Here is a 23,523-nt window from a genome sequence, read left to right as displayed (position 1 = left end):
GCCCTGCACTGCCCCTGGGAGAGTTTTTCCCGAAGTAAAGCCTTCCTCCTCCGCGGCTCAACGGCCGCTTCACCTCCAAGAGTTATTCACAGATAAACTCCATAAATTTGGGGGACAGCCATTTTATCACTCCTGGCAGCTCTGTGCATTGCCTGCCACAAGGTGAAGCCGCAGGAGCTGGGAAGGGATGGGAAAAAACAGCTCCCAGGAGAGCTGGAGCAGCGGGGCGCCCGGCCAGGACTGGCTCCACTCTGGGACAGCTGGGGCCACAGACAGATCCTGCCCCAGCTCCTGCTGCCCACCTGGGGTTTCTGAGGCTTTGTTAGATGGAGAGGCTTGAGAGCAGCAAACCTCCTCCTCCTCCCTGCCTTGCCTCCATGGATGATTTATTTCGACACGCGACTCCATCCTGTTTTGCTGCATCACTCCAGGCGTTTTATTGCCTCTGGCCTGGGCTGGCGACATCCCTGCACCCATCCCTGACCTCCCGGGAGCAGAAAGGAGCCCTCAAGCCCGGCTGCTGCAGGGGCTCATCAGGATATCGTAATGCTCCCAAGTTTTGGTGGTTAGTTGGCCTTTCCTGACCTCCCAGAGCAGCTTCCCTTCTCCTGGCCCCTTCCTTGAACTGTTGGTCCATCACTGCCTGGCGGCTTCTGCCCGGGGCTCTTTAGGGTGTCCGTGGCTGGGAAGAAAAACCTGTGGTTGTCAATTCACTGGGAATATTCTGCTGGAATATCACCTGTAAAAATAAACCACATTTTTTAAATTTCCATCTTTAATCGTGCCCTGCACTTACAAAGGTACAGGGGTCTACTCAGTAGCTCTAATGGCTCCATGAGTCTCTGAAGTGACCTGGCCCTTATCCATAGTGGGCAGGGTGCTCCTGCAGATGGGCAACACTGCCATCCTGGCTGGACACAGCCCTGTACAGGCTGCATTCCTGCCCGGCATGCTACACCCCAGCCTGTTGCAGGACCGTCCTCCCGCCAGGCACTGCTGCTGGCAGTTTGGATTTTGAATTTTAATTTTGACCAAGCTATAGGCTGTTTTATTTTCATGTTGCTGCCAGCTTGGTATTCCCTTTTCCCATGGGAAAACCAAAACTCCGGGGCACGATGACTGCTGGGGATGCTAATGGGGAGGATGGGAGAGGGGCTCCCATCCAACAACACTCCCTACACCCCTCCAAAACTAACCCCTTCATTTCACAGCCTCCCTGGAATACCTCACATCCATCGAGAGTGGCTGCGTTTGGCGTCTAAAATTCCCTGTCTTCTAATAAAGCTCTTTTTTTTTTTTTTTTTTTTTTTTTTTTTTTTTTTTTTTTTTTTTTTTTTTTTTTTTTTTTTTTTCCTGTAAACCTGTGAGCAGGAAGAGCCCCCTCCTCGTCTGGGCGAGATTTCCACATCTCAGTGGCGGTGGCTCTGCATGGCTCGCATTCAAATGAACCCGGCACAGGCGGGCGGTACCGGGGGGCTGCCCCCATCCCATCCCCTCTCCCAACCGGCCCCGGAGAGCCGCTGATGTTTTTTTGGGAAGGAATCATCATTTGCCTGCCCCGGGGTCGGGGTTTCCTGTTTACCCGCGCAGCTGTGCCGGCGGTTGGAGGGAGCTCGGGGCTGCAGGGGGAGGTTGGGCCTTGGCCGGAGCATCACCGGTGCCAAAACATCACCCGGGGCCGGCAAGAGGCGTCCGGGGTGCGAGGCCTCTGTGTGTGCAGAATCCCAACCGGCCAAAAAGGCTTTTTATGCGGGCGGCACCGGTGGATGCTGCACGCGCATAATTAATTAAACTGCATAATTAATAACGCTGCATTATTGATAAAGGCCTGGGGGGCGTCCCCACCACAAGCAGGGGGTGAGTGCCCCCCTGGCCCGGCAGGGCAGGATGGGGAAGGGAAGCCCCGCGCTGCCAGCAGCCCAATCCCGGCGTGGGCGCGATGCCCGGGCGCTGCTCCCCTCCCCCCGGGCAGAGGGAAGGCGGTGGGCGGTGGGACCGTCCCCCGGCCCCTCTCCCGGTCCGTGCCCGTGTCCGTGTCCCTCCTCCCCCCTCAGGCCGTGTCCCCCCTCAGGGGCCGCGCGGGGGGGGCGGGGCGCGGAAGGGGCTTCTTGAAACCGCCGCGCGCTGATTGGCCGAGCCTCGCTCCGCCCCGCCCCCTCCTCTCCTCCTCCTCACAGCTCCCCCCTCCCTCTCTCCTTCCCTCCCGCCCTGCCCGCTGCTCCGCGGGGGCCCGGGGGGTGCCGGAGGGCGCCGTCCCTCCGCGGTGCCCGCCCCCGGCCGCAGGGACAGGCGGGGACAGGCGGGACGGGCGGGGCGGGCCGGGGCTCGGGGATCGGGGCCGGGGCGGCCGCGGCTGCGGTGGAGGGGAGGGGGAGCGGGGGGAGCGCGCGGCCGCTCGGAGCAACGGCGCCCCCTGGCGGCGCGCGGGTGTGCTGGTACCGCGCGGACCCGCGGGGGTCCCGTCTTGTGTGTCCCCCCGTGTCCGATTGTCCCCCTGTGTCCATGTGTCCCCCCGTGTCCGATTGTTCCTCCGTGTCTGTGTGTCCCCCCTGTGTTCGAGTGTCCCCCCTCGTGTCCGTGTGTCCCCCCGTGCCCTGTGTCCGTGTTTCCCCCCGTATCCGTGTGTTCCCCCTGTGTCCGATCATCTCCCCCCTCCCCGTGTCCTGTGTCCGTGCGTCCCCCCTGTGTCTGACTGTCCCCCCCATATCCGTGTGTCCCCCCGTGTCCGTGTGTCCCCCCCATGATCTGTGTCCCTGTGTCCCCCCATGTCGGAGTGTCCCCCCGTGTCCGAGTGTCTCCCCGTGCCCTGTGTCCGAGTGTCTCCCTCATGTCGGAGTGTCCCCCCCGTGTCCGTGCGTCCCCCCTTGTTCTGTGTCTGTGTGTCCCCCGGCGGTCCCTGTCCCTGTGTCCCCCCGGAATCCTGTGTCCCTGTGTCCAGGCATGTCCTGTGCCCACCCCTCCCCATGGAGTGTCTGTGTCCCTGTGCCCCTCCCGTCTCCTGTCCCCTGTCTGTGCAACGCCTCCGGATGTCCCAGTGTTCGTGGACTGTCCTGGGATGGCCCTGTCCTCATGTACACCCTGAGTGCTCCTGTCCCCACAGATTTCCTGGGACTCTGCCTGCTCTTGTGGACACCTGGAGCTATTCCTGTCCCCATGGACTCCCTTTTCAGTCCTGTTCCACACAGGCCACCAGCACCTCCCAAACCTTCTCCAGAAAGTCGTGCTTCCCACTGGGCTTTTCCTGCTGCCCTGGTGGAATCCCTGGTGCTGCCCATCCCTGTCAGGGCTGGACTCTGCCTGGGTGCCCCATGTCCTGTACTGTCCCATACAAACAAACCCTCATTGCTCTGAGCTTTGGTGTCTCAATTAAACCCAAACTAAACCCCACAGTGAGCCAGAGCCTGGCTCAGCCCCATGGCACACAGCCTCCCTCATCCTCTCCCTGGCAGAGTGGGCAAGTCGGCCTTGAAATAAAGTAAATACCAGTGGAGGAGTTAAAAAATAGGTTACCTTGTAATTGATTTTTTTTTTTTTGCCTGCAGCTGAAGAAAAAATAGCCTCCCTGCTATCTTGTGCAGTGTGTTTGAGAACGTACTGGGGTGTGTAGTAGCTGAAGGGGTGGCATGACAGCTCCTTGGCCCAGCCTTTCCCACTGTCTCTCTTCTGAGACTGGCTTTTTTTTTTTTTTTGTCCCTTTCCCCAGCCTTTAAACTCCAGGCGCTGCCAGGGAAATCTAAAGCTTTGATAGCTTGGAGCAGCCAGGAACAGGATTCCTGGCAGAGTGATGCAGCCCTGATCCCGTGCCAGGAGCCGTGGGAGAGCCCTTCTCTGAGGGAGACCCAGGCTCGTGGGGTGCCAGTTTATCACCCTGTCCTATCACCCTCTGCCATGGCCTCTGTGCCAGCCAGAGCTGCTGCAGCTGAACCTGTCAGGATGGGAGGGTGGTGCAGGGCAGGGTACCCCAATGCTGGTCCCTGAGTGGCTGGAGGGCTCATATCCTCATATCCTGGTGTCCTTTGTACCCCCAGCCCAGGCTCTCCTCTCCTCCCTGGCGGTGCAGAGCTCCTGATGCAGCAAGACATGAGGCTGTGATTTATGAAGTGCATTAGTATCACTTTTTCTCCTCTTTTCCATAAGGAGCCATTTGTATGGCTGTGCCTGTGTGCTGCCCTCCCTTCTTCCCATCGGTGCCCAGGTTTTGGAGGGGCCTTTTTCCAGAGAGAAGAGACCTTCAGCTCACCCACCCCTGCTACATCCTGGGGGTGTGGGGTCCCTGCACATCTCCTCTCAGGGGCTGTGACTCCAGAGGCTGTGGGTGCAGACTGTTGGGGCTTGTGGGCGATGATTGCACCCCATGGCTGGGAGTGGGATCCCTGCTAAGGGCACTTTGGGACACCCTGAAAGCCTCTCCAAGCCCCTGGTGTTGTGGTTTCCCCCAGAAGCACAGGAGAGCTGGGCTGTCAGTCTCCACTAACCCTGCCCCTAGCGTGGGTCCCACTCCTGGCCTCAGCATCCATCACCAGCATCCCCTTAAAATCCGAGAAAACCCACATTCCAACAAAGATCTACCTCATGCCACAGCCCCTTTTACCCACTGCCGAGCCCCAGAGCAATTCATCCTCCCAACTACTCCGAGAAGCCATAAAACCAATAGGTCACTTTTTTTTTATTTTTCCCCACCGCTCAGCAGTAATTAATGGTTTAATTAACACTCACGACATCCAATTCCCATTGCTTTGCATGAGCAGCCTCGGCTGCTGGGGCTTCGCCGCGACCTCTCCGGTGATGGGGGTAGAGAAAGGGTTATCCGGGAGCTGGTGGGAGCCGCCGGCTGGAGGCCGCCCATCTGGCCCCGGATTTCTCCCGAAGCTGCAAAGTTCTCCTCCTCCCGGCGTATCCAACACGTTCCACAGCCTGCTCTGCCCTCGCTCGGGCTTGTTTTCCCTGCCGCGGCTCTTACAGCCCAGGCAGAACCCGGGCGCCACCAGCCCTCCGTATTTTACCCCGAACGATTTTCCAGTGTTTTAACACCAATCCCTGAGAAATTTTCGCTGTCCCAAGGAGAATAGCTGCTTGTAACCGGTTTGCTAATTACGAGTATGAATGTCAATTAATTCATTTAGCTAATTATCCACTCTCTGAGCATCACGCACCAAAGAACTGTAAAAGACGGGCATATGGTGATGGATCAGAAGGAGGGGAGCTGGTGCCGGCTGCTCTCGCTGGGCGGCCGGGGCGAGGGGATACAGGCAGCCCGAGAGCTCGGGAATTACAACATTATGCTAATTGGGCCTGGAAAACATCAACCTCTCCTTGCAACTTTTGCTTGGAGGCTCGAGCGTGGGTCAAGCGTCTGAAGTGTTTCTGATTGTGCTGTTCCCTCTGACGAGTGGGAAGAATTGTTTTCCCTTCATGGAACAAACCTTTTGATCCTAATCTCTGGCTGCAGAAACAAACAGTCCTAAGGAGGGAGGGAGAGATCCCTGAAGAGCTTCCCCCTGGCCAGGGGCCTGCCTGCTAAAGGTGGGGAGATGTTTCTGGAGGATGCTCGCTGTGATCTGGTTTGCAGGCTGCTGCAAGGGGGTAGAAAACCATCCTGGTGAGAAATATCTTATTTGCTGTCCCAAAAGGGAACGCTTTAAAGGAAACGTTGTTTTCTGAAAGGATGGAATTTAACCTCAGCAAAGCCACCTGCAAGACATGGAAGGGGCTGTGCAGGGCCGAAGGGCCTCGCTGTTCCTGCTCCCGGAATGAAGAATGCAGATTTTATCCAAGTAGCTGAGCAGTGAATGCTCAGTGGGGTTAAAGTCCTCAGGCGACAATCTTCTTCCAGAGAGAATCTCCATCACCATAATCGGATCAATCATCTGGTGCCAAGCAGCGCTGCCTTCTCCATCCCCCAAAGGCTCCAAACCCCCTCAGGGGCTCATCACCCTGGGCTGAGCCCCACCTCCATCCCTCCCTCCACCTCCATCCCTCCCTCCATCCCCCGGCCAGGCTCTTGCAGAGGTGTCCAGGTGTCCCACTCCCCTCTGCCTGGGTCTAGGGTTTTGATGAACATTTTCCACAACCAGTCTAAAATTTAGGTGGCCGAGGCAGGGCGTTTTCCCCTGTTTCAGTGCTTTGTTATTCTTATCTATCTATCTTAAAAAAAAAAAAAAAAAAAAAAAAAAAAAAAAAAAAAAAAAATTGAAAAGAGTGGGGCCTTATTTCCTGTTGATATTGCTTGATTATTTCTCTGCTGGCTTTGCAGTGGCAATACTTGTGCTGCCGGTGCCTGCCAAGAGCTTTGATCAAACTCTTGTAGGTTGATTACCAAGCCTCACTTGTAAAAGTGTGTAAATCAAATACAAATAGAACAACATCTCCATGAAACCCGATAGTCATTAACGCGGTGACATGGCAATTTGCATTTTATTTCCTTGTTAAAAAAAAAAAAAAAAAAAAAAAAAAAGGTTTTGTGACAAGCCCTGTCACAGGTACTTCAAAGGCAGCAGGGCCGGGGGAGCAGCTGTGTGGATTGGATCAGCTTTGGAGAAGTTTGCTGAGGTTTTTCCGGACAGCGAGTTTGGTGTCATCACCTGCGACTCTGGGGGAAAATACTGATATTTTCAGGTAAGTTTAACTGAGCTGATGGAGGGGAGAAGAGGATGATGAGCGGGCTGGGGAGGCAATCTCACCCCTGCAGCTGCTCCCTGGGGAGGGCTGCAGGGAGCGGCATCACCCGCTCTGCAGAGGCGCTGGCAGCTCCCCCCGGCTCCGCAGCCAGCCCGGCACATTCCCTGCTGCATCCAGAGCCAAGCTCCCCAGCGCCGGCCATTTCCCAGGCGCTACCTTAAGAAAAGTTGTGCCGTGAGCACATTTAAGGAAGCGGGCGGGGGTGTGCGCTGGCCCCGGCCCAGGGCTCCCGGCCAGCCCGGCCTCGACGCCCGCAGGTGTCCGGACGCTTCTCCTGCGAGCCGGCCGTCGCCTCCACACCTCCCGCAAATGCTCAGCTTCTTCTGGCTGAGGTGAGGGCTGGGGGGAGCTGGGCACGATAGGGACAAGGCGGGGGGAACCCCAGGGCTGGGTGAGCGGGAGCTCTGTGGAGAGAGATTTCCACTCCTGGCGGTGGAGCGGCGGCTTGTCCTGCCTTGCATCGGCACTCGGCGGCTCTTCCAGGGGGAAGATGTGGGGTGAGAGCTCTTTGTGACCCCCCTGCTCAGCCGGGTGGTGCTTTCCTGCCTTTGGGGTTTGCAGCGAGCTGTGCTGCTGCTCCATCGTGGTCGGCACTGGTGACTTTTCCATGGGGACGTGGCATCCTCGTGCTGCAGCGGGGACAGCAGGGGAGAGCTGGGGACATCAACCCCCCCCGACCTTTCTGGGTGTGACAGGAGGAGTGCTAGGGGGCTTTGGCTTGAATCAGCTTCTTTTCACTTAAAAGCAGGGGCAGATATTTGGGAAGCATGGGCACAGGGCTGCTGGGAATGGTGGTGGCATGAGGAGGGCAGAGGGATGTGCTGGGGCTGGTGTGGGCAGTGTGGGTGGCTGGGTGAGTGGCACAATGCCATGGTGATCTCCACCCCAGCTGCCTCAGATGAGGTGGTCTTGGCCATGGTGCCTACTAGGCTGGGAACCACCACATCACCATAGTGTTCACCTGTGTTTTCCACCCCAGTGGTCTCAGCCATGGTGACTCCCATTGTGGAGACCACACAGTTAAGACCACCAGGGTGTAGACCTTTGCACCAGCTTGGTCTCCACTGTGGTGGCTTCCAGCTTGGTGGGCTGGGCTGGGGTGGTCTGAAACATGGTTGTGTTGATGTTGTAGCAATCTCCTCCCTGGGAATGCCGTGGGTGGCAGGGCAAAGGTGCCTGGGCGGGGCGGTGCTGCTGGGTGTCCCCATGCGTGTGAATTTTGGGCCTGGCAGTGTTTATAGCTGTACTGGGGTGACATATGGCTTTGTTCTCCCCTGCACTGGAGCCAGACCTTTGTCCCCTGGGACACTTCCTGGGGGACTTCGCCCCTGGGCCACCAAATCGGCACCAGCCTTCCTGAGAGACTGATGGGAGCTGCAAAGAGCACCAGAGCAGGGGTATGGATGGGGCTGTGGGCATGGCCAGGGCTGGGGATGCTTCTCCTGTGGTGGAGAGGGATGTGAGGGTGCTGGAGGTGTCCCCGCTGTGCTCACCCTGAGGGATGCTTTCCCATGGGTGATGGCTGGAAAACCATCTGCCCCATGTAAGAGAAGACATTCTCTGTCCCACTATTACCTTTGACCCTTGGATTGCACTTTGCTGGCCCCGTGCCTTGCTTTGCTCCATGAACTCTAAGGAAACATGATTTGTGGTGCCAGAAATACCACTTGTAGTGTGTCCTGGCCTTTCTTCTGGGCTGGCCACCCTCCTGAAGTCCCACTGAGACCCACTGCAGGGAGCTGCTGTGTTTCCCCACTGTGCCATGACCTGGCAATTCAGTCCCTCTTGTCCCAGTGGGGCCACATCCTGAGCAGCAGCTCTGCTCCATCCTGATGGGCATGGGGTGATGGGGCTGAGCTGTGCTGGGCATCTCCAATGCTGGTTGCACCAGGGCTTTGCTGCTGCTGGCAGTGGGACTGGCAGGCCGGGTCTCAGGGGATGGACAGCCCTCAGTACCCTGTAGAGATGGCAGAATTTCCCAAAGTAGGTCAGGTTAATTTTTTTTAACGCGTGCAGATTTGCTTGTTACCATGGATATTGCTCAATTATACACCAATAATCCGCCATGAGAACTTCATTGTCGCCGCTTTCTTTCCCACCATCTCCCCCCTTTTTTTTGTTTAAGTACTTCCAGGCAGGGATAAGGTTACACCGAGGGGCTGGGGTGGAGGGAGGAGACAGAGCCAGGTGAGGGAAAATGGGGATTAGGTATTTGAGGGGTGGCAGTGAGGTGGTGAGAGAGCTCTGAGGGCAGGTGAGGGTGGCTCAAGGTGTGAGGGTGGCTCAAGGTGTGAGGCTGCCCTGCTCTGCCCAAACCTCCCACCAAAGCCCAGCACTTGGGACCCCCACCCCAGTTTCACCCTCATCTCTCCCTCTCATCCACTGTCTTGGGGATGGCTGAAGCAAACACCTTGCTTTCAGTAGGCTCAAGGATTTGGGGGAACAACTGTTCTCCTGCATGTCTGCCCAGCGTCATCCCAGAGAGCTGTGGCACCCACGAAGGCTTGCAATGGAGGTTCATGCACACTGCTGGTGCCCTGGTGATTTCTGAAGAGGCCAGCATGAATTTCACAGCAGAAACACCTTCCCTGGGGCTTGTGGGTGGCTTGGTGCTGTGGGAAACCCCTCTGCCAGGGTATAGGAGAGATGTGGGGTGCAGTGGGGTCTCTCTCCCCAGTATTTGCAGGGTTGTTGGTGTGTTTTCCTCTTTGTGTCTTCTCTGGTTTGCTCTGTGGGTTTCTTATGCCTTTGGCAGCACAGGAAGTGAGCGTGGCAGGAGGTAAGAAAAATATTGTGCTGGAAGGGTTTTTTCTCTAATGCGAACTTTTTTTTTTTTTTTGGTAGAAGTGGGTCACTCGAGGGGTGACAGAGTAAGAGCATCATTGCCTGGGTACTGCATCCCGTTGCCATGGTGACCCGAGGGCTGCATCAGTCAACAGCTTTAAAAATGTGACAGTTGAGTGAGGCTGAAGATTTTAATGAGGACAGACACTTGCTCGCTTGGTTTCGATAGCAAATACTCCATAAATACCCACCGGCTGCCTGGTCCCGGGTCTCTCCCCTTCTCCAGGGCGGGAGCGTGGGCTGGGGCTGCCCGGGAAATAGCAGGGGATGATGCAAAGCAGACAGCTCTGGCTGTTTTCCCCCACTCCTGCTAACGCAACCCAGGGGACAAGGTGACTCTGATTGCGGAGCCAGCAGCAGGTTTGTGTTTCTAAGGAATGTGCCTCTGGTGCTGTTGGCTGGGACAGTGGGGTGGGTGTAACAGGACACCTCCGGCCACCGCCTTGTGTCTGCGATTGGGCAGCAAACCCGTCTTGTTAAACAGGAGAGTAACTCTTGCGAGGGCAGGTGAGGCATCAGGAAGCTCCCAAACCTCAATAACAAGCCTGGAGGGGTCATGGGACTAGGGAAAAGGTCTTTGGGCTGGGGAAAGCAAAACCCGATGCTGCTGGGGCAGGCAGAGGTGGATGGGAGGGTGTGAGAGGCTCAGCGGTGCTGTTTGTGCCTTGTTTTGTACTGACCACATTGGGGCACTTGTGTGATGACCCAACTCCTGATGGTGCAGGAGGCAAATCTACAGCTTCCACTTTTTTAATCCTGTGCCAAAATCAGTTAATCCCATACCTTGGGAAAAGATCTGCTCCCTCCAGCAGCCTGGTTTTACCTGCATGGCAGAGGGATATGTGCTGGGAAGTTGGGGGTATGCCAAAGGCCTGGCAGTGCTGTGTTTAAAAGCAAACTGTAAATATAAAGCTTCTTCCACTTGTTTTTGCTGCAGCTCCCACGGTGCCTTTCCTTGCAATGCCACCACAGTGTCCAGCTGGGACACAGTCACCGTGTGGGTGGCCCGGGAGCTGCAGGCACCCAAGGACACACGATGCCCTTGTGGAATGCCAGGACTTCGAAGGCAGAGGGGCTGGAGCAGGGTGCAGCAGCATTGCTGGAGTCGGGTGCTTCCCATTTGCTGCCCCCAGTACCACCCATGGCAGCCTCAGCCCTGCCTGCTGCCAAAAATATGCTCCTGGCTGTCTTGTGACTGCAGCAGTGTCACCGCTCCGGCCAGGGCAGCGTCAAGGCACAGTCCTCTGTCACACGTAGCAGCATGGGAAGCACTGACACAGCGTCACTGACTGGGGGGTTGGCCACGGCCATGCAACGTGTGCTTTGGTCCAGCTCCCCAAAATAGCCAGGACTCTTTCATCCGGGCTGGTGAGCGTGGAACCTGACTCCCATGGAATGGCAGGCACCTGCCCCAGGTCTGCCCTTCTCCGTTTCAGCTCTGACAGCCCCTTGATAGGTGCTGGTGAGGGGTCAGTGTGTGGGGAGGAATTTCAGCATGGATTGTGGGGACAGGATGTGACAACCCGCCACACACGCTGCCTTGTTCCCGCTGGGAAGCACCCAGTCCTATCTCTGCCAGCCCTGCTGTAACCAGAGCCACTCTTCTCCTTTCCAGGTGTCTCTTAAAGATGGTCAAGGGGAATATTATAGTCCCTGAAGACATCTTGAGCTTCTGTTGCAATGGCCTCCAGGTACCCCCCGTGCCGTGCAACTAACCCATGGCTGCCTGTTGTGCCGCTGGCTACTAACCCAGGCTGTGCCAGGCAGATGCCACCCTGTGCCAGGAGCTGCATCCTCTCCCAACAAGTTCCCTCCCCATCAGCATCCCCAACCTCCTGCTGGCTGCCTCAGGGCCAGGGCTCTTCCCACAGCTAGCAGCTTCTTCCCTAAAATTCAGAACTGTCAAACGCCGGGAAAATGACCGGCGGGATCTCAGGCCAGGCTGTCTGCTCGCTCTGCAGCAGGAGGCTTTGGAGCTCTTTGCATTGCTGGCTCATACCCCAGAGCCTGCTGGCTTCCCAAAATAGCTCTGTGGTACTCGTGTAGGCGCCTCTGCGTGCTGGGAAACAGCCCGGGAGGTTCACAGAGGGGTCTGGAGGCTTCTGGAGGGGCTCTGGTGGCCGGGGTCGCTCTGACTGTGGGCTGGGAGAACCTTTGCCATGGGCTGAGCTCTGTGAGCTCGCTGCTGTCTCTGCTGAGGCGAGGTTTGTGCCGTTCCCGGGATGTCGTGTACCAGTAGCTATGGAAACAGAGGTTAGACCCGCTGGAGAAAAATGCTATTCTGAGAGGCAGTGAGCTCAGGGTAGTCGAGAAAGCTTCAATTTCAGCATAAACCCATCTTTAAAAGAATCCGGGCAAAGCAGAGGGCAGAGAAGCTGCTGCAGTGGGACTCTCGCAGCGAGTGCTGAGAGCAGGAGCTGCAGCAGGAGCAGAAAGAGGAAGGAAAGGCTGTGACGAAGCCCAGACAGCTCCTCGTGTCTCCTCAGTTACTCACCAGGCTAACTGAGTTCACCCCTTGTGTAACACGACTCACTTGACATCTCTCATCAGCTATTTTCCCTGCCAGCACCGCCTCAGCCTCCTCTCTCTCTCCTGCCCTGCCTCCCACCGGGGCACCAGGGGAGCTGCTCTGTGCCCAGCAAATGGACAAACCAGCAAAGAACAGATTTTACTGCCCAAACAACCCCAAACTGAGGATGCTTCTCCTCTGCTGCTTGTACCACATAGCTTCCAGTGCATCCTTTGGTGAAGGGGGAGTGTTGGTGGAAGGTGTGGAGCACTGTCCAGCCCCAGGAGAGCAAACCCACCCTGTGCTGCAGCACCCTAAAAATGAAGCTGTCAGGGAGAAAAATTCCTTCCCAGAAGAGTGATTAACTTTGGGAGGGGTTTTTCGTGTTGTTCAGGAGGGAGAAGTGGGGTTAAGTGGTAAATGGCCTGAAAACCTGGAGTCATCCCCTATGGAGCTTTTTTAAAGAGGGATTTTTCCCTTTTGGCTGCAGGCACCTTGTCTTTTGCAAGGGCTGGGTGGGTTTGGTGCTGTCCAGGTGTGGGCAGGGCTGGGCTTCTCCCAGCTCTGTGTGGGGAGTGTCTTCACAGACCACTGTTCTCCCAGGGGATTTGCTTCCCATTGGGGTAAACCGGAGCTTTTTGTGTCCCACAGAGCTCGACCTCTCCACCACGTCCCCGGGAGCCAGAGGAGAGGGAAGAGGCGCCGGGGGCCATGGCCAGCCCCTCGCCTGCCCCCAACCCCACCGAGGTGCAGATGAGCCAGCTGGTCCTGCCCTGCCACACCAACCACCGCGGCGAGCTCAGCACCGGCCAGCTGCTCAAGTGGATCGACACGGCCGCCTGCCTCTCGGGTAAGCCACCCTCTGCCTCTGCACCCTCATCCTGCTGGGCTGCCAGGGAAGGCACCAGGCAGGATCCACAGGAGCCAGCTCATCAGCAGCATCCCTGTCAGTCCAGCATCGTGCCTCGGAGTGACGCCAGCCAGGGGACCCACGTCATGCCATTTTGCTGAGTAATTAGAGAGCAAACAGGAGCAGGACAAGAAGGGGAGGAGACGTGCTCTGCAGCATGCATGCTGGCTTGGGGACAGATCAAAATCTGTGCCTGTTTCATTTATAATGCTGCCTTTTTCCTTGCCTGGTGTGCAGGGCATGGGGAGACCAGGCTGGTGGCACCCCTGGCGTACCAGCAGCAGCTGGAGTGGGCTGAGCTCCTCCACTCAGCAGGAAGCAATGGAGCTCATCAGCTCAGCCAAGCACAGGGAGGTTATGACAGGGAAACGGGTGCAATTCTGCATTCGGATGAGGTTCCCAGAGCAGTTTTGCACTCTGAGGTTCCTGGAGTCCCAAGGGAAAGTTGCCACCGGCAGAGTGGCTTTGAAATATTTGCTGTGTATGGGGAGATGGAATCAGCTGCTGGTGCATCCCCACAGCTGCAGACTCATGGAGGGAAGGAAAACACCAGCACACCCTCCAGCAAACCTTTAAACATCTGCAAACCCACGCTGCTGTGGGAGGAGAAACTCCAAACCCCACTCTGGTCCCTGCAAACACAGCAATGGGCATCAGCAGGGAAAGGGATGCTGGCTGAGTGTCACTGGTGTCACCAGCCTGGGGCAGAGCAGCCCTCGTGCCCCTGGCACCCTCAGCACGTTTCTGCAGGTTGCTGATGAGGTTTGTTTTCCCTTTCCAGCCGAGAGACACGCCGGCTGCCCGTGCGTCACAGCTTCCATGGATGATATCTATTTTGAGCACACCATTAGGTAAATACTCGGCGCACCGGCGGGGCATGCGCTGGGGAACGCAGGGGTTTTTCCCATCTGCCGGCTGCAACGTGGACAGGGGCTGGAGCTGGAGGAGCAGGGAGCAGCAGCGTGCCTGGGAGAGGAGGAGGTGTGGTGGCAGTGCCAGGCTCGCAGGGCAGGCAGGGAGCGAGGCTGGGTCTGCGCCGCAGGGCTGCGGATGGACTGTCTGCTCTGATTTATCCGCTGTCTGGTCGCCTGGGGAGCTCCTGCTGCGCTGGCTTCCCGGTATTTCCCCCAGCGCCAGCTCCTCCCTGGCTTTGTTCAGGAAACAGCTCTGATTTAGTGCTCTGGAAAAGTCAAATCTTGCAAATCGTGCCTCTGCAGCGGCCGTGTGGGTGGCGGAGGCGCGGCGGGACCTCCCGGCTTTGTGAGATGCATCAGGCTGGGCATTGCCTGGTCCAAATTCCATCCCAGGCTGGTCTGGCATCCTCTGGTGCTGCCCCACAGAGGTGCCCCCTCTGATCCCTGCAGCCCTTGGGATGTCATGTGTCAGGGGACAATGTTTCTCCTGATCTGAGGGTGTGACCAGAGGGGACAAAAACCTTCCCAGGGTTTGGCCCTTGTGCTTCACAGGCTCCCAGTATTGAGACCATTCCCACCCAGCATTCCCAAAGTAGTCTCCTCCTTTCACACCCCTAGTAAGCCCAGGCACTGCCACCCACCTTTACTCATCTCTCAGAGCCCCCACACTCTCTGTACCTGTCTCTTCCCAGCATTCCAGGTGGTTCCCTGGGGGTTTGCTATGCCATATAGGATCTTTGTAATATAGGATCCATGCTGCCCAGCAGTTCCTGCCTCACCATATAGGATCCATGCAGTTCAAGATCCATACTGTCCAGCCACTCCCTGCTGTGCAGGTCTGCCTGCTGGGGCAGGCACCAGTGTGGGTACACAGGGCTGGCATTGGGGTTTCTGGCTGTCAGCTGATTTGTTTGGCACTGAGAAGTCTCAATCACTCCTGGGTTTTACTCTCATTCCCAGAAAATTCTGAACTCACACTTTTGCCCTCTCACATGAGGTGCCCATTGCCCTGGGGCTCAGCTCCATGAAAAATCCACAGTGTGGGGATGTGGTGCAGAGGTGGCACCACTGGGGTTGATACCCTGCTCCTGGGGCAGCTTTTCCCGGGACATTTTCCCCAGCCCTCCTGGGTTTCAGGAGCAGGGAAGAGCAGACCCAAGCCCATTCCACAGCATTACATCAAGCCCTGCAAAGCATTTGTCCCTCCTCAGGGGTGAGCTGGGCACTGCTCCAAGGGGGCAGGGAATTTGTGCTGCTCTTGGCTCAGATCCCACTTGTTGTGGTCCAGCTTAAGGCTCTGAGCAAGGGGCCTGGCAAGGATTTCCTGCAGAGCTGTTGGAAGGTGGAGGAGTTTTGTGTCAGATCTCCTTGCCCAGCTGTTTGTGCTTTGTGCTGCCCTTGCACTGCGGGGGAGAGGCAGGGAGGAGCTGTAGGTGCTTGAGGGCACAGAGGAGACCCCAAATTATTACTGGCTTAAAGCTCACTGGCCGGGCAGCAGATTGTCCCTGTCGCTCCGCCCTGCTGTGTGGAATTGCAGCCTCTGGAGAGGATCACAAGTACCCTTGAGTGGGGCTTCGTGTGGCATTTATGGCCCTGGCTTCTGCTGTTTGATAAGGACACAGAAGGTAAAGTATTTTTGGGGCCATATATAGACATGTGGGGCTGCCAGTCTGCCTGCCTGGCCCCTTGCCCTTGCATGCCCCTCTCCACAAACCCATCCAGAGCATCCATCTGGCTGCTGCCATTGCCTCTAACCCTCTCCCCACATTTGCTTTCTCTTTCTGCCCCAGCCAGGCGTCTGTAAGCCCTGCTGGGCAGCGGGACGGGAGGAGCGCTGTCGGGTACGGACGTGTGTGGCCCTAGAGCAGCCAGCCTAGCACAGCGCTGCCGTGAGTTGGGAGCCTTAACCCCACTGACGTGGCATGGCATGTCAACAGGGCTGCTCACCTAACCCTGCTAACGTTTGGGCACATCACCAGCCCGGGGTCCATGCTGGGGGACAGCCAGAGGCACCAGCTCATGGCACTCCTGCTCCAGCCAGAGCCAATGTGCAGAGAGTGTCATTTATGGAGCTCATTTGAAGCCTGGAGTCAGGTGTGAGGGCACAGGGAAAAATCTGATGTCAAAGCACACTCTGGCTCTCCCTCTCTTCTGGTTTTGAGAAGTGGTGGTTACAGGGTGTTTTTTCCACTGAGTTTTCTAGCACTGGCGTCTGTTGGGGAATGAGGAATATTCCTGATTTAAAAATGTATTTGGTAAAGACTGCTGCCGGTGTCACTAAAAGGTTTAATTTGGTCATTCCATGGGTGCCAGTCTGGAGTAGCTCAGGCTGCCAGAGCAGCAGTTTGCTGCCAGCAGATGTTTCATTTAAGAGATGGTGCAAAATGCCGCTGGCTGGATCCTGCCTCCTGCCATCTCCCAGCATCCCAAGGTATCCATTGCTTGTGGGGAAACCCTGTGGCTGGTCCAGTTGTGCAGGACAGTGGATGCAAGGCTGGAGGAGCTGTTTGCTCTGGCAGGAATGTGCATGCCTGCATGGGCAGGGGTGCCAAGCAAGCCTCAGGCACCTCTGCACCCCTCGGGTGCCCTGGCAGCATCCTGGACCTGGGACCCACTTGCACAGAGCTGCTCAGGGGTGACATCTCACTGCTCTCACGTCTCAGGGGTGGCTGTCCCTGTGTCCTGCTGGCCATCTGGCATGTCCCACAGTCCCAGGAAGCCTTACCACAGTGGGCAGTGAGCCGGAATGCCGTGGCACCTCTGAGGGAGCTGCTTGGTGGCTGTTGTCCCCCAGTAACCTCACACACTCTCTCTTCTTCCTGTTTTTCAGCGTCGGGCAAGTTGTCAACATCAAAGCCAAAGTGAACCGAGCTTTTAACTCTAGCATGGAGGTTGGTGTGTGCCCCTCCCCCTGTCCCCCTTGCTGTGTGCCTGTCCCCACCAGCCAAATCCCCGAATCCTCCCACAGTTCCCAGCTTTAATCCCATGTGTTCATCGTTTTTGGCTGGCTCTGGCCAGGGGTGCGTGGTGGGATGTGGGTCCCTGGGGAGCAGAGCCAGCTCTCAGGGGTGCTGTTCCCTCTCCCAGGTGGGCATCCAGGTGAGCTATGAAGACCTGTGCAGCGGGAAGCATTGCAGCATCTGCAAGGCGTATGCCACTTTCGTGGCACAGGGCCCCTTGGGCAGCAAGGTGAGCAGTGGCTGCTGGCTTGGGGGGACTCTGTTGCTCACTGCACAGAGGCAGTAAGGAAATGGCCTCTGCAGGGCTGGGCTGGGCTCAGCTTTCTGTCGTGGCAACAGCTGTTTCTTCATGGGTGGCTGATCCCTTGTCCCGTGCTTGGGGGATGCATGGTGGTGACTCTTGGCCCCACTCTGGGCATGGAGGACACCTGTTTGCTGCTGCTGCTCTTCCCCCAGTGGGACTGCAGCTGCGCCATCCCTTTGCAGGTGAGGCTGAAGCCGCTGACCCCGCAGACAGAGGAGGAGAAGATCGAGTACAGCATCGCCGCCGAGCGCCGCCGCATGCGCCTGGTGCACAAGGACACCCTCAAGGACCTCCTCACCCACAGCCCCCAGGAAACCGGTACTGTGCCCTGCAGCCCGGTAGAGCTTCCAAAAACTGCCCACGGCTGACATCCCAGTTCCTCAGCAGGATGCTGGTGGTGATCATCACGTGGAGGTTTGGGAATGCCCTGGCCATGGGGGATAGGGATATCGGCCCCACCATCCCAGACTCCCAGGCCTGGAGGTCTGGGGAGGGTTGATGCAGTGGGAAGGCAGCTGTAGGGAGAGGGACAAGGGCTGGTGGGGTGCTGTGAGAGGGGCCCTACTGGCCATACAACACACTGAACCCTGTTATTCCCCTGTGGCAGAGCTGGAGACCCGGGATGGCAGCGGGGCAGTGCCAGCAGAAAGAACACGGGTGGAGAGTGTGGAGCTGGTGCTGCCTCCACATGCCAACCACCAGGGCAACACCTTCGGTGGGCAGATCATGGCCTGGATGGAGAATGTGGCCACCATCGCAGCCAGGTGATCCAACAAGGGGTTCAGGGCCAGGGGATGACATGCCTGGAGGGGACACATGTGGCTGGGTCTGGCCACAGCTGGACTGTAGGGACCCTCCAGAGGGATGGGATGGTCCCCCAGAATGTCACCCTTGGGACATTTCCACAGGGACCCCAGGGAAAGGTTCATACTCCTTGCAGTTGGCTCATTCCTTCTCATGGTTGGCTTTAGCCATTGGAGTCCAGGGGATGACATTTTTTTGGGGTCTCCTTGTCTCTGGCTGGGTTGGGGAGGGTGCCATGGGGGGGAAGATATGTCTGTGGGGTGACACCTGTCCCCACAGTCGTCTGTGCCATGCCCACCCCACACTGAGAGCCATCGAGATGTTCCACTTTCGGGGACCGTCGCAAGTCGGGGACCGCTTGGTGCTCAAAGCCATTGTCAACAACTCCTTCAAAAACAGGTGGGTGCTGGTGGTTGGGAGCCCCCTCCCCACCCTCCCCATGGCCCCTCTGCTCCATCATCCCTTCTTTCTGGCAGCATGGAGGTGGGGGTCTGTGCCGAGGCCTATGACCAGGAGATGTCCGTCAGCCGCCGGCACATCAACAGCGCCTTCATGACCTTCGTGGTGCTGGACCAGGAGGGTCAACCCCGCACGCTGCCCATGGTGGCACCTGAGCCAGGGGTAAGGATGAGCAGGATGAGCTTCTCCCCAGCCTTGGACCCCTGGGAATCCCACTCAGCCCTGAAGGGTTCTGGGATTCACAGCCAAACAAACGCAGTTTTACGATGATGGAAATGAAATTGCTCGATAGCAAGTGAATTAAATTGATTGCTCGGTATAACTAATAAAATAAACCACTTGCCTGGGCAGAGATGGAGATGTATTAGCCATGCAAGGCTTAGCAGAGTATTGCCTGCAAATTCCAGCTCGTCTTTTCTGTAATTTAGGGGGAGGGATGTGGAGGTTGTGTTTTACCTTTCAGAGCATCCTAATCCATAATTTTCTGGGATCCAAATATTTAGGAAAATCTGTTACGTGAGCATGGCAGCAAAGCAAACACTCACATGTCTCAGCTTCTTCTGGGCTGATCCTTGTCCAGCTCCCTGATTTTTTTGATGCCTTAAAACTAGGATCTCCCACTGTGATGGAGATCATCTCATGGCCAAAGTCAGGCCTCCTGAATCCTTCTTTCACCCACTTTAAAGCACTACACCAGCACTTTCTTCAAAATAAGCTGCCTTTTTTTTTGGCTTTTATTTCCCCAGAAGAGGACATTTGCAGGTGCTAGGGTACACTGTTTTTGTTTCAGGGGCAGTTTGCTGCTTTGCAGCCACAACAAAGATTTTCCCTAATATGCCAGTGCCCATCACTTGATCAGAGCAATGCTGAAATAACTCACAGTTAATCACTGACCATCCCTGCAGGGTGGCAGCTAGCAAGCAAGGGGGCTTCACCTTCCAGCCCTTCCCTGTTGAATATTCTTCCCACTCCCAAAAAGATGTGGGTTTTTCTTTTTTTATCCTCCTTTTCCTATTAACTTAATTGCCTTTTCCCATTTATCAGGATGGAGAAAGGAGGTACAGAGAAGCCAGTGCTAGGAAAAAAATTCGGCTGGACCGGTGAGCAGCAAAACGAGTGGGATGTGGGGATGGAGGAAGGAGAAAGGGGGGCGCAGCACTTGGGTGCAGGGACAGTCTGGGGGTGGTTTGTGTCCTCTCATAGGGGAAACTGTTCCTTTGCTGCAGAAAATACGTCGTCTCCTGCAAACAGACTGAGGTGCCTCTCTCCGTGCCCTGGGACCAAAGCAACAAGGTAGGATGATCCCCTGTGGGAGCTGCTGCCTCCTGTTCCTCCTCCTGTTCCCACTCCTGCCCCTGACACGCTGCCCCTGCCCCAGGTTTATCTGAGCTACAACAACGTCTCTGCACTCAAGATGCTTGTGGCCAAAGCCAACTGGGTGCTCGCCAGAGAAAAGGAAAAGGTACTGAACCCTTCCCCTTCTCCCTTGGCCCCAAAGTGTGGCCAATCCCAGTGGGAACGAGTCCCAGCTGTGCCCTGTGCTCCCCGAGGTGCGGATGTACACGCTGGAGGAAGATAAATTCCTGTCCTTCCGCATCGAGATTTCCGTTTGCATCCCGGCCGGCCGAGCCTTCTCCCTGCTCTCCAACCTGCGGCGCCGGCACGAGTGGGACAGTCACTATGTGTGAGTGCTGCAGGCCTCCCCAGACATCTCCCCCAAGTTTAAACCTTGTGGTTGAGCACCCCTTTGGGTTTTCCTGGGAGCCAGGGCATTGCCTTGCTTGCTCTCTGAGACCCCTCGCTGTGTGTCCCTGTCCTGGCTCCGTCTGGGCTGATGGCTGCACTCTGCTGGAGCAAACACCTATGTTGGGTCCCCCCCAAATATTTTGGGTCTGATGGTGGGCTGTAAATGTGTAAGGCCAAGATTCAGGGGGTATGTTGGGTTATACTTTCTTCTGACCTAGAGATGGGGAAACTGAGAGGCGTTTTAAAAATGTTTATTCTATTTTCAGTCTCATATGAAGGGTGAGACAGTACAGATGCTATAATTTACACAATCACAATCAAAAGCTAAACTATTTCTTAATTACAATACATCATAAGCATTTCTTGGCCTATTGGATTTTGTGTAGCAAAAGTTCCTTTTCTCTTTTAGCAACATCTGTCCTATTCTATGGCATTTCTAAGTGAGCATTTTCTATCTCAAAGTTTGCGTACAAAGGCAGACTTTGTGAGTCTTCTGTCAGGCTTTGAGAATTCTCAACTAATCCATTTCCCACAGGGGCACAGCAGGGTTTCTGTGACTGGTCCCCTTCCCTTACAGGAGTGCTGAGCTTGTCCAGAAGGTGGATGACGACGACATGATCTACCACGTGGTGAGCCAGAAGCTCAGAAACGACAACAAGGCGCAGGACTTTGTTATCCTGGCGTCCCGGCGGAAGCCCTGCAGCAAGGGGTGAGTGTCCAGCCCCATCCCTGCTCCCTGCCATCCAAGCTGTGCCAGCTCACCAGGTTCTCTTGTCCCCAGGGACCCCTACGTGGTGGCCTTTCGGTCGGTGACGCTGCCCACCCACCCCGCCAGAGCCGAATTCACGCGCGGGGAGACGCTCTGCTCCGGGTTCTGCATTTGGCCAGAGTCAGAGGAGATGAGCAAGGTTGGGATGCTGTGGCTGTGTTCCCACAGCCCGTGGAGGAGGCTATTCCCTTCCCTGTGCCTCTGCTGACCTTGTCCTGTGCCTTGCAGGTGGCTTATTACAACCAGGCTATGCCAGGGTACCTCAACTACGTCACCACCAACGTGGCAGGACTGTCCTCAGACATCTGCTCCACCTTTGAAGCCTGTGAGAAGTTCCTGCTGAAGAATAAGGATGACCTGATCTCACGGTTGCAGGACTTCTAGGGCCATCTGCTGACAGATGGACAGACAGATGAGGGGACACCTCTGTGGTGGAAGGGAATGTGGGATGGTGGTACCCAGACCCTGCTTCCCTGGGGGCTTTGGTCCCAAGGGCTGGGGAGGAAGGGCATTACTGCACCACCTTATCCCTTGCACTGGTGTGTCGTGCCTTTTCTTCTTAATTTTTTAATTTTATTTAGAAATTTTGTAAGCTGATGTACAGGACTTGGTTTTCTAGTTCACTTAATGCTACTTGAATCTTTATATGATCCAAAATCTTCCCAAACCAGATTTTTTTTTTTTCCACTAGTTCTCGGTGGGACATAACTGGTTCCTTTTGAGGCAGCAAAGGGAGAGAGGGGACAGTGATGTGGGGTGGGTGCTGTACCCCTCCCTGGTGTAGGGGTGGCTGGTGGGACGTCCCACTCTCCCCCGTGCTGCTCCTTTTCCTGGGCAAGGCTGGCAAACAGTCCCTGCTGAAATCCCAGCCCATGGGGCTATGGAAGGAGCAGCAATGAAAGTGTTGTGAAAGGAAAAGCATCCACATCTGCTCTGGGTGAATGCCTGCTCCAGGGGCTTGCTGTGTGGTGAGCTTGGAGCAGGGATCCTGCACCCACAGCACACCTGGCGCTCAGGTGGAGGAGGTGGGGTCCTTTGAGGCAGGACTGTGCTGCAGGAAAGGGGTGGTGCTCCATGCAAGTGGCTTTTGGGGACTGCCTGAAGGTGTTGCTCTTATGTCTCCTTTGTCCCCCTCTGCTGGGTGCACCAACACCTTGAGATGTAAACTCCAAACTGCCTCAGAGGTGCTGAAAAAGGAAAAGACAGAGCCAAACCTTGTTCCCCTAAGTCTGGGATGCTTTGGGAAAGGCACCAGAATGAAGCAGGGGTGACAGTGGAAATGCAACTCATCAGTCACAGCACAGGGGATATCTGCCCTCAGCCACAGGTTTTGTAGAGCTTAACCATGAGCAAGTCATGGTGATGCCATACTTGGGGTGAAGCCATGGGGTACCAGAAATGACCACAAGGTCTTTTCCAGGACCACAGGTGTCCCCCTGCAACACCCAGTCCCTTTCCCCCCAAATTCCCCACCCAGTTTATAACAGAAGAAGCTCCTGCCCCTCTCCTGTGGCCACCAGCCCGTGGCTCCCACCCCTGGGCTGGCTGTGGCCATAAACCCCTAATCTCTGCTGTATCTCCCATCATAAACATCTCAGCTCAAGGCCTGGCACGGCTGTGCCCCGACCTCCAAAAGATAAAGCCATCTTAGGCTGATCATAGTACTAAACATTCAATTTTTGTAGAGCCTTCTTATCTCCTAAAACTCAGAGCAATCCTGCCTTTTTATCACCAGGACGAGAGCCATCCTTCCTACTTACCGTTAGGAATTGCTGCTGCTTGATTAAGTGGAGGGGATGATGTATTTGCCTGAACATTAAACTTTAACTGACCTCTCCTTCTCCTTAAGTATTGTGCTTTTTCCCTCTGGGAGGCCTGGGTCAGCCCTGGCTCCAGCCTGGCTGGGTCCCCAGGGATGGAGCAGGAGTGACCTGGGGGCACAGTGTGGTGTGCTTTGTGCTTCTGGAAGAAAACTGCAGCCCTACAGCATCTGCTGGCCCTCGGGGGAGCATGGACAGCAGGACTGGGCAGCCTGGAGCATCCCTGGAGCACCTGTCTCCACTACCTCATCCCACAGGGAAGGAGGGACCTGCTGGTGGCTGTCCTTACCAGCCTTTCCCAGAGCCTTTTCTTTGCCCTCCCCATCTAATGCACTGCTCTAGGACCAATCCAGCAATCAATCACCATTTTTTCTTAATCCCTTAAAAAAAAAAAAAAGGGAATCACCCCCTGCTCTAACCTTCCAACCTGCAGCATGAAAACACCTTAGAGGTCTCAGCTGCTAATTCCTGCATGTAGGCAAATCATTTAGAGAGGCAGATCTGGGACCTTGGGAGCAGCAGGGCTCTGTGCTGGCTGCTGGCAGAGCCCATCCCTGCCTTCCTGCCCAGGATGATGCAGGGAACAAAGCCCTACCTAAGGACCACGGCTGCTTTCCCTGGGTCCCTGAAATCCAGGGCTGCTGGAGGGTGGAGCAGGGAAAAATCCCCAAAATACCAAAAAGCTTTTGGAAAAGAAAAGGCCACAAACACAGCTGGGGATTTACAGGCCAGCATTCCAGGTTGGATGTAGGTGCCTTCTCCAGCGTGCTGCCATCATGGGAAGGTTTAAGGACCTAATTTTATGG

The 23,523-nt window shown here is 56.2% G+C and overlaps 1 protein-coding gene across 5 annotated transcripts; it reads left to right on the top strand.

Annotated features, from left to right (window-relative positions):
- Positions 1-6,359: 6,359 nt before the first annotated feature.
- Positions 6,360-22,734, top strand: ACOT11 (acyl-CoA thioesterase 11). Of its 5 annotated transcripts, XM_083867409.1 has the most exons (19): positions 6,913-7,010; positions 7,968-8,075; positions 11,138-11,213; positions 12,683-12,881; positions 13,723-13,792; positions 15,646-15,696; positions 16,686-16,746; positions 16,943-17,044; positions 17,302-17,437; positions 17,727-17,883; positions 18,203-18,322; positions 18,400-18,544; positions 19,427-19,482; positions 19,609-19,675; positions 19,761-19,844; positions 19,933-20,066; positions 20,706-20,837; positions 20,910-21,036; positions 21,126-22,734. In XM_083867409.1, exons 3-19 carry the CDS (start codon positions 11,151-11,153, stop codon positions 21,279-21,281), a joined length of 1,860 nt encoding a protein of 619 aa, XP_083723535.1. In that variant the 5' UTR covers positions 6,913-7,010; positions 7,968-8,075; positions 11,138-11,150; the 3' UTR covers positions 21,282-22,734. The 5 variants fall into 5 exon arrangements, with proteins under 5 accessions (XP_083723538.1, XP_083723539.1, XP_083723537.1 ...); XM_083867413.1 differs by lacking the exon at positions 7,968-8,075 and having other exon boundaries at positions 6,883-7,010; XM_083867412.1 differs by lacking the exons at positions 6,913-7,010; positions 7,968-8,075; positions 11,138-11,213 and adding an exon at positions 6,360-6,615.
- Positions 22,735-23,523: the final 789 nt, after the last annotated feature.

This window comes from Zosterops lateralis, assembly GCF_965231275.1.
Source record: "Zosterops lateralis genome assembly, chromosome: 9".
Lineage (NCBI taxonomy): Eukaryota > Metazoa > Chordata > Aves > Passeriformes > Zosteropidae > Zosterops > Zosterops lateralis.
Note: the sequence above shows the minus strand (reverse complement) of the source record. Positions and strands in the feature narration are given on the sequence as shown.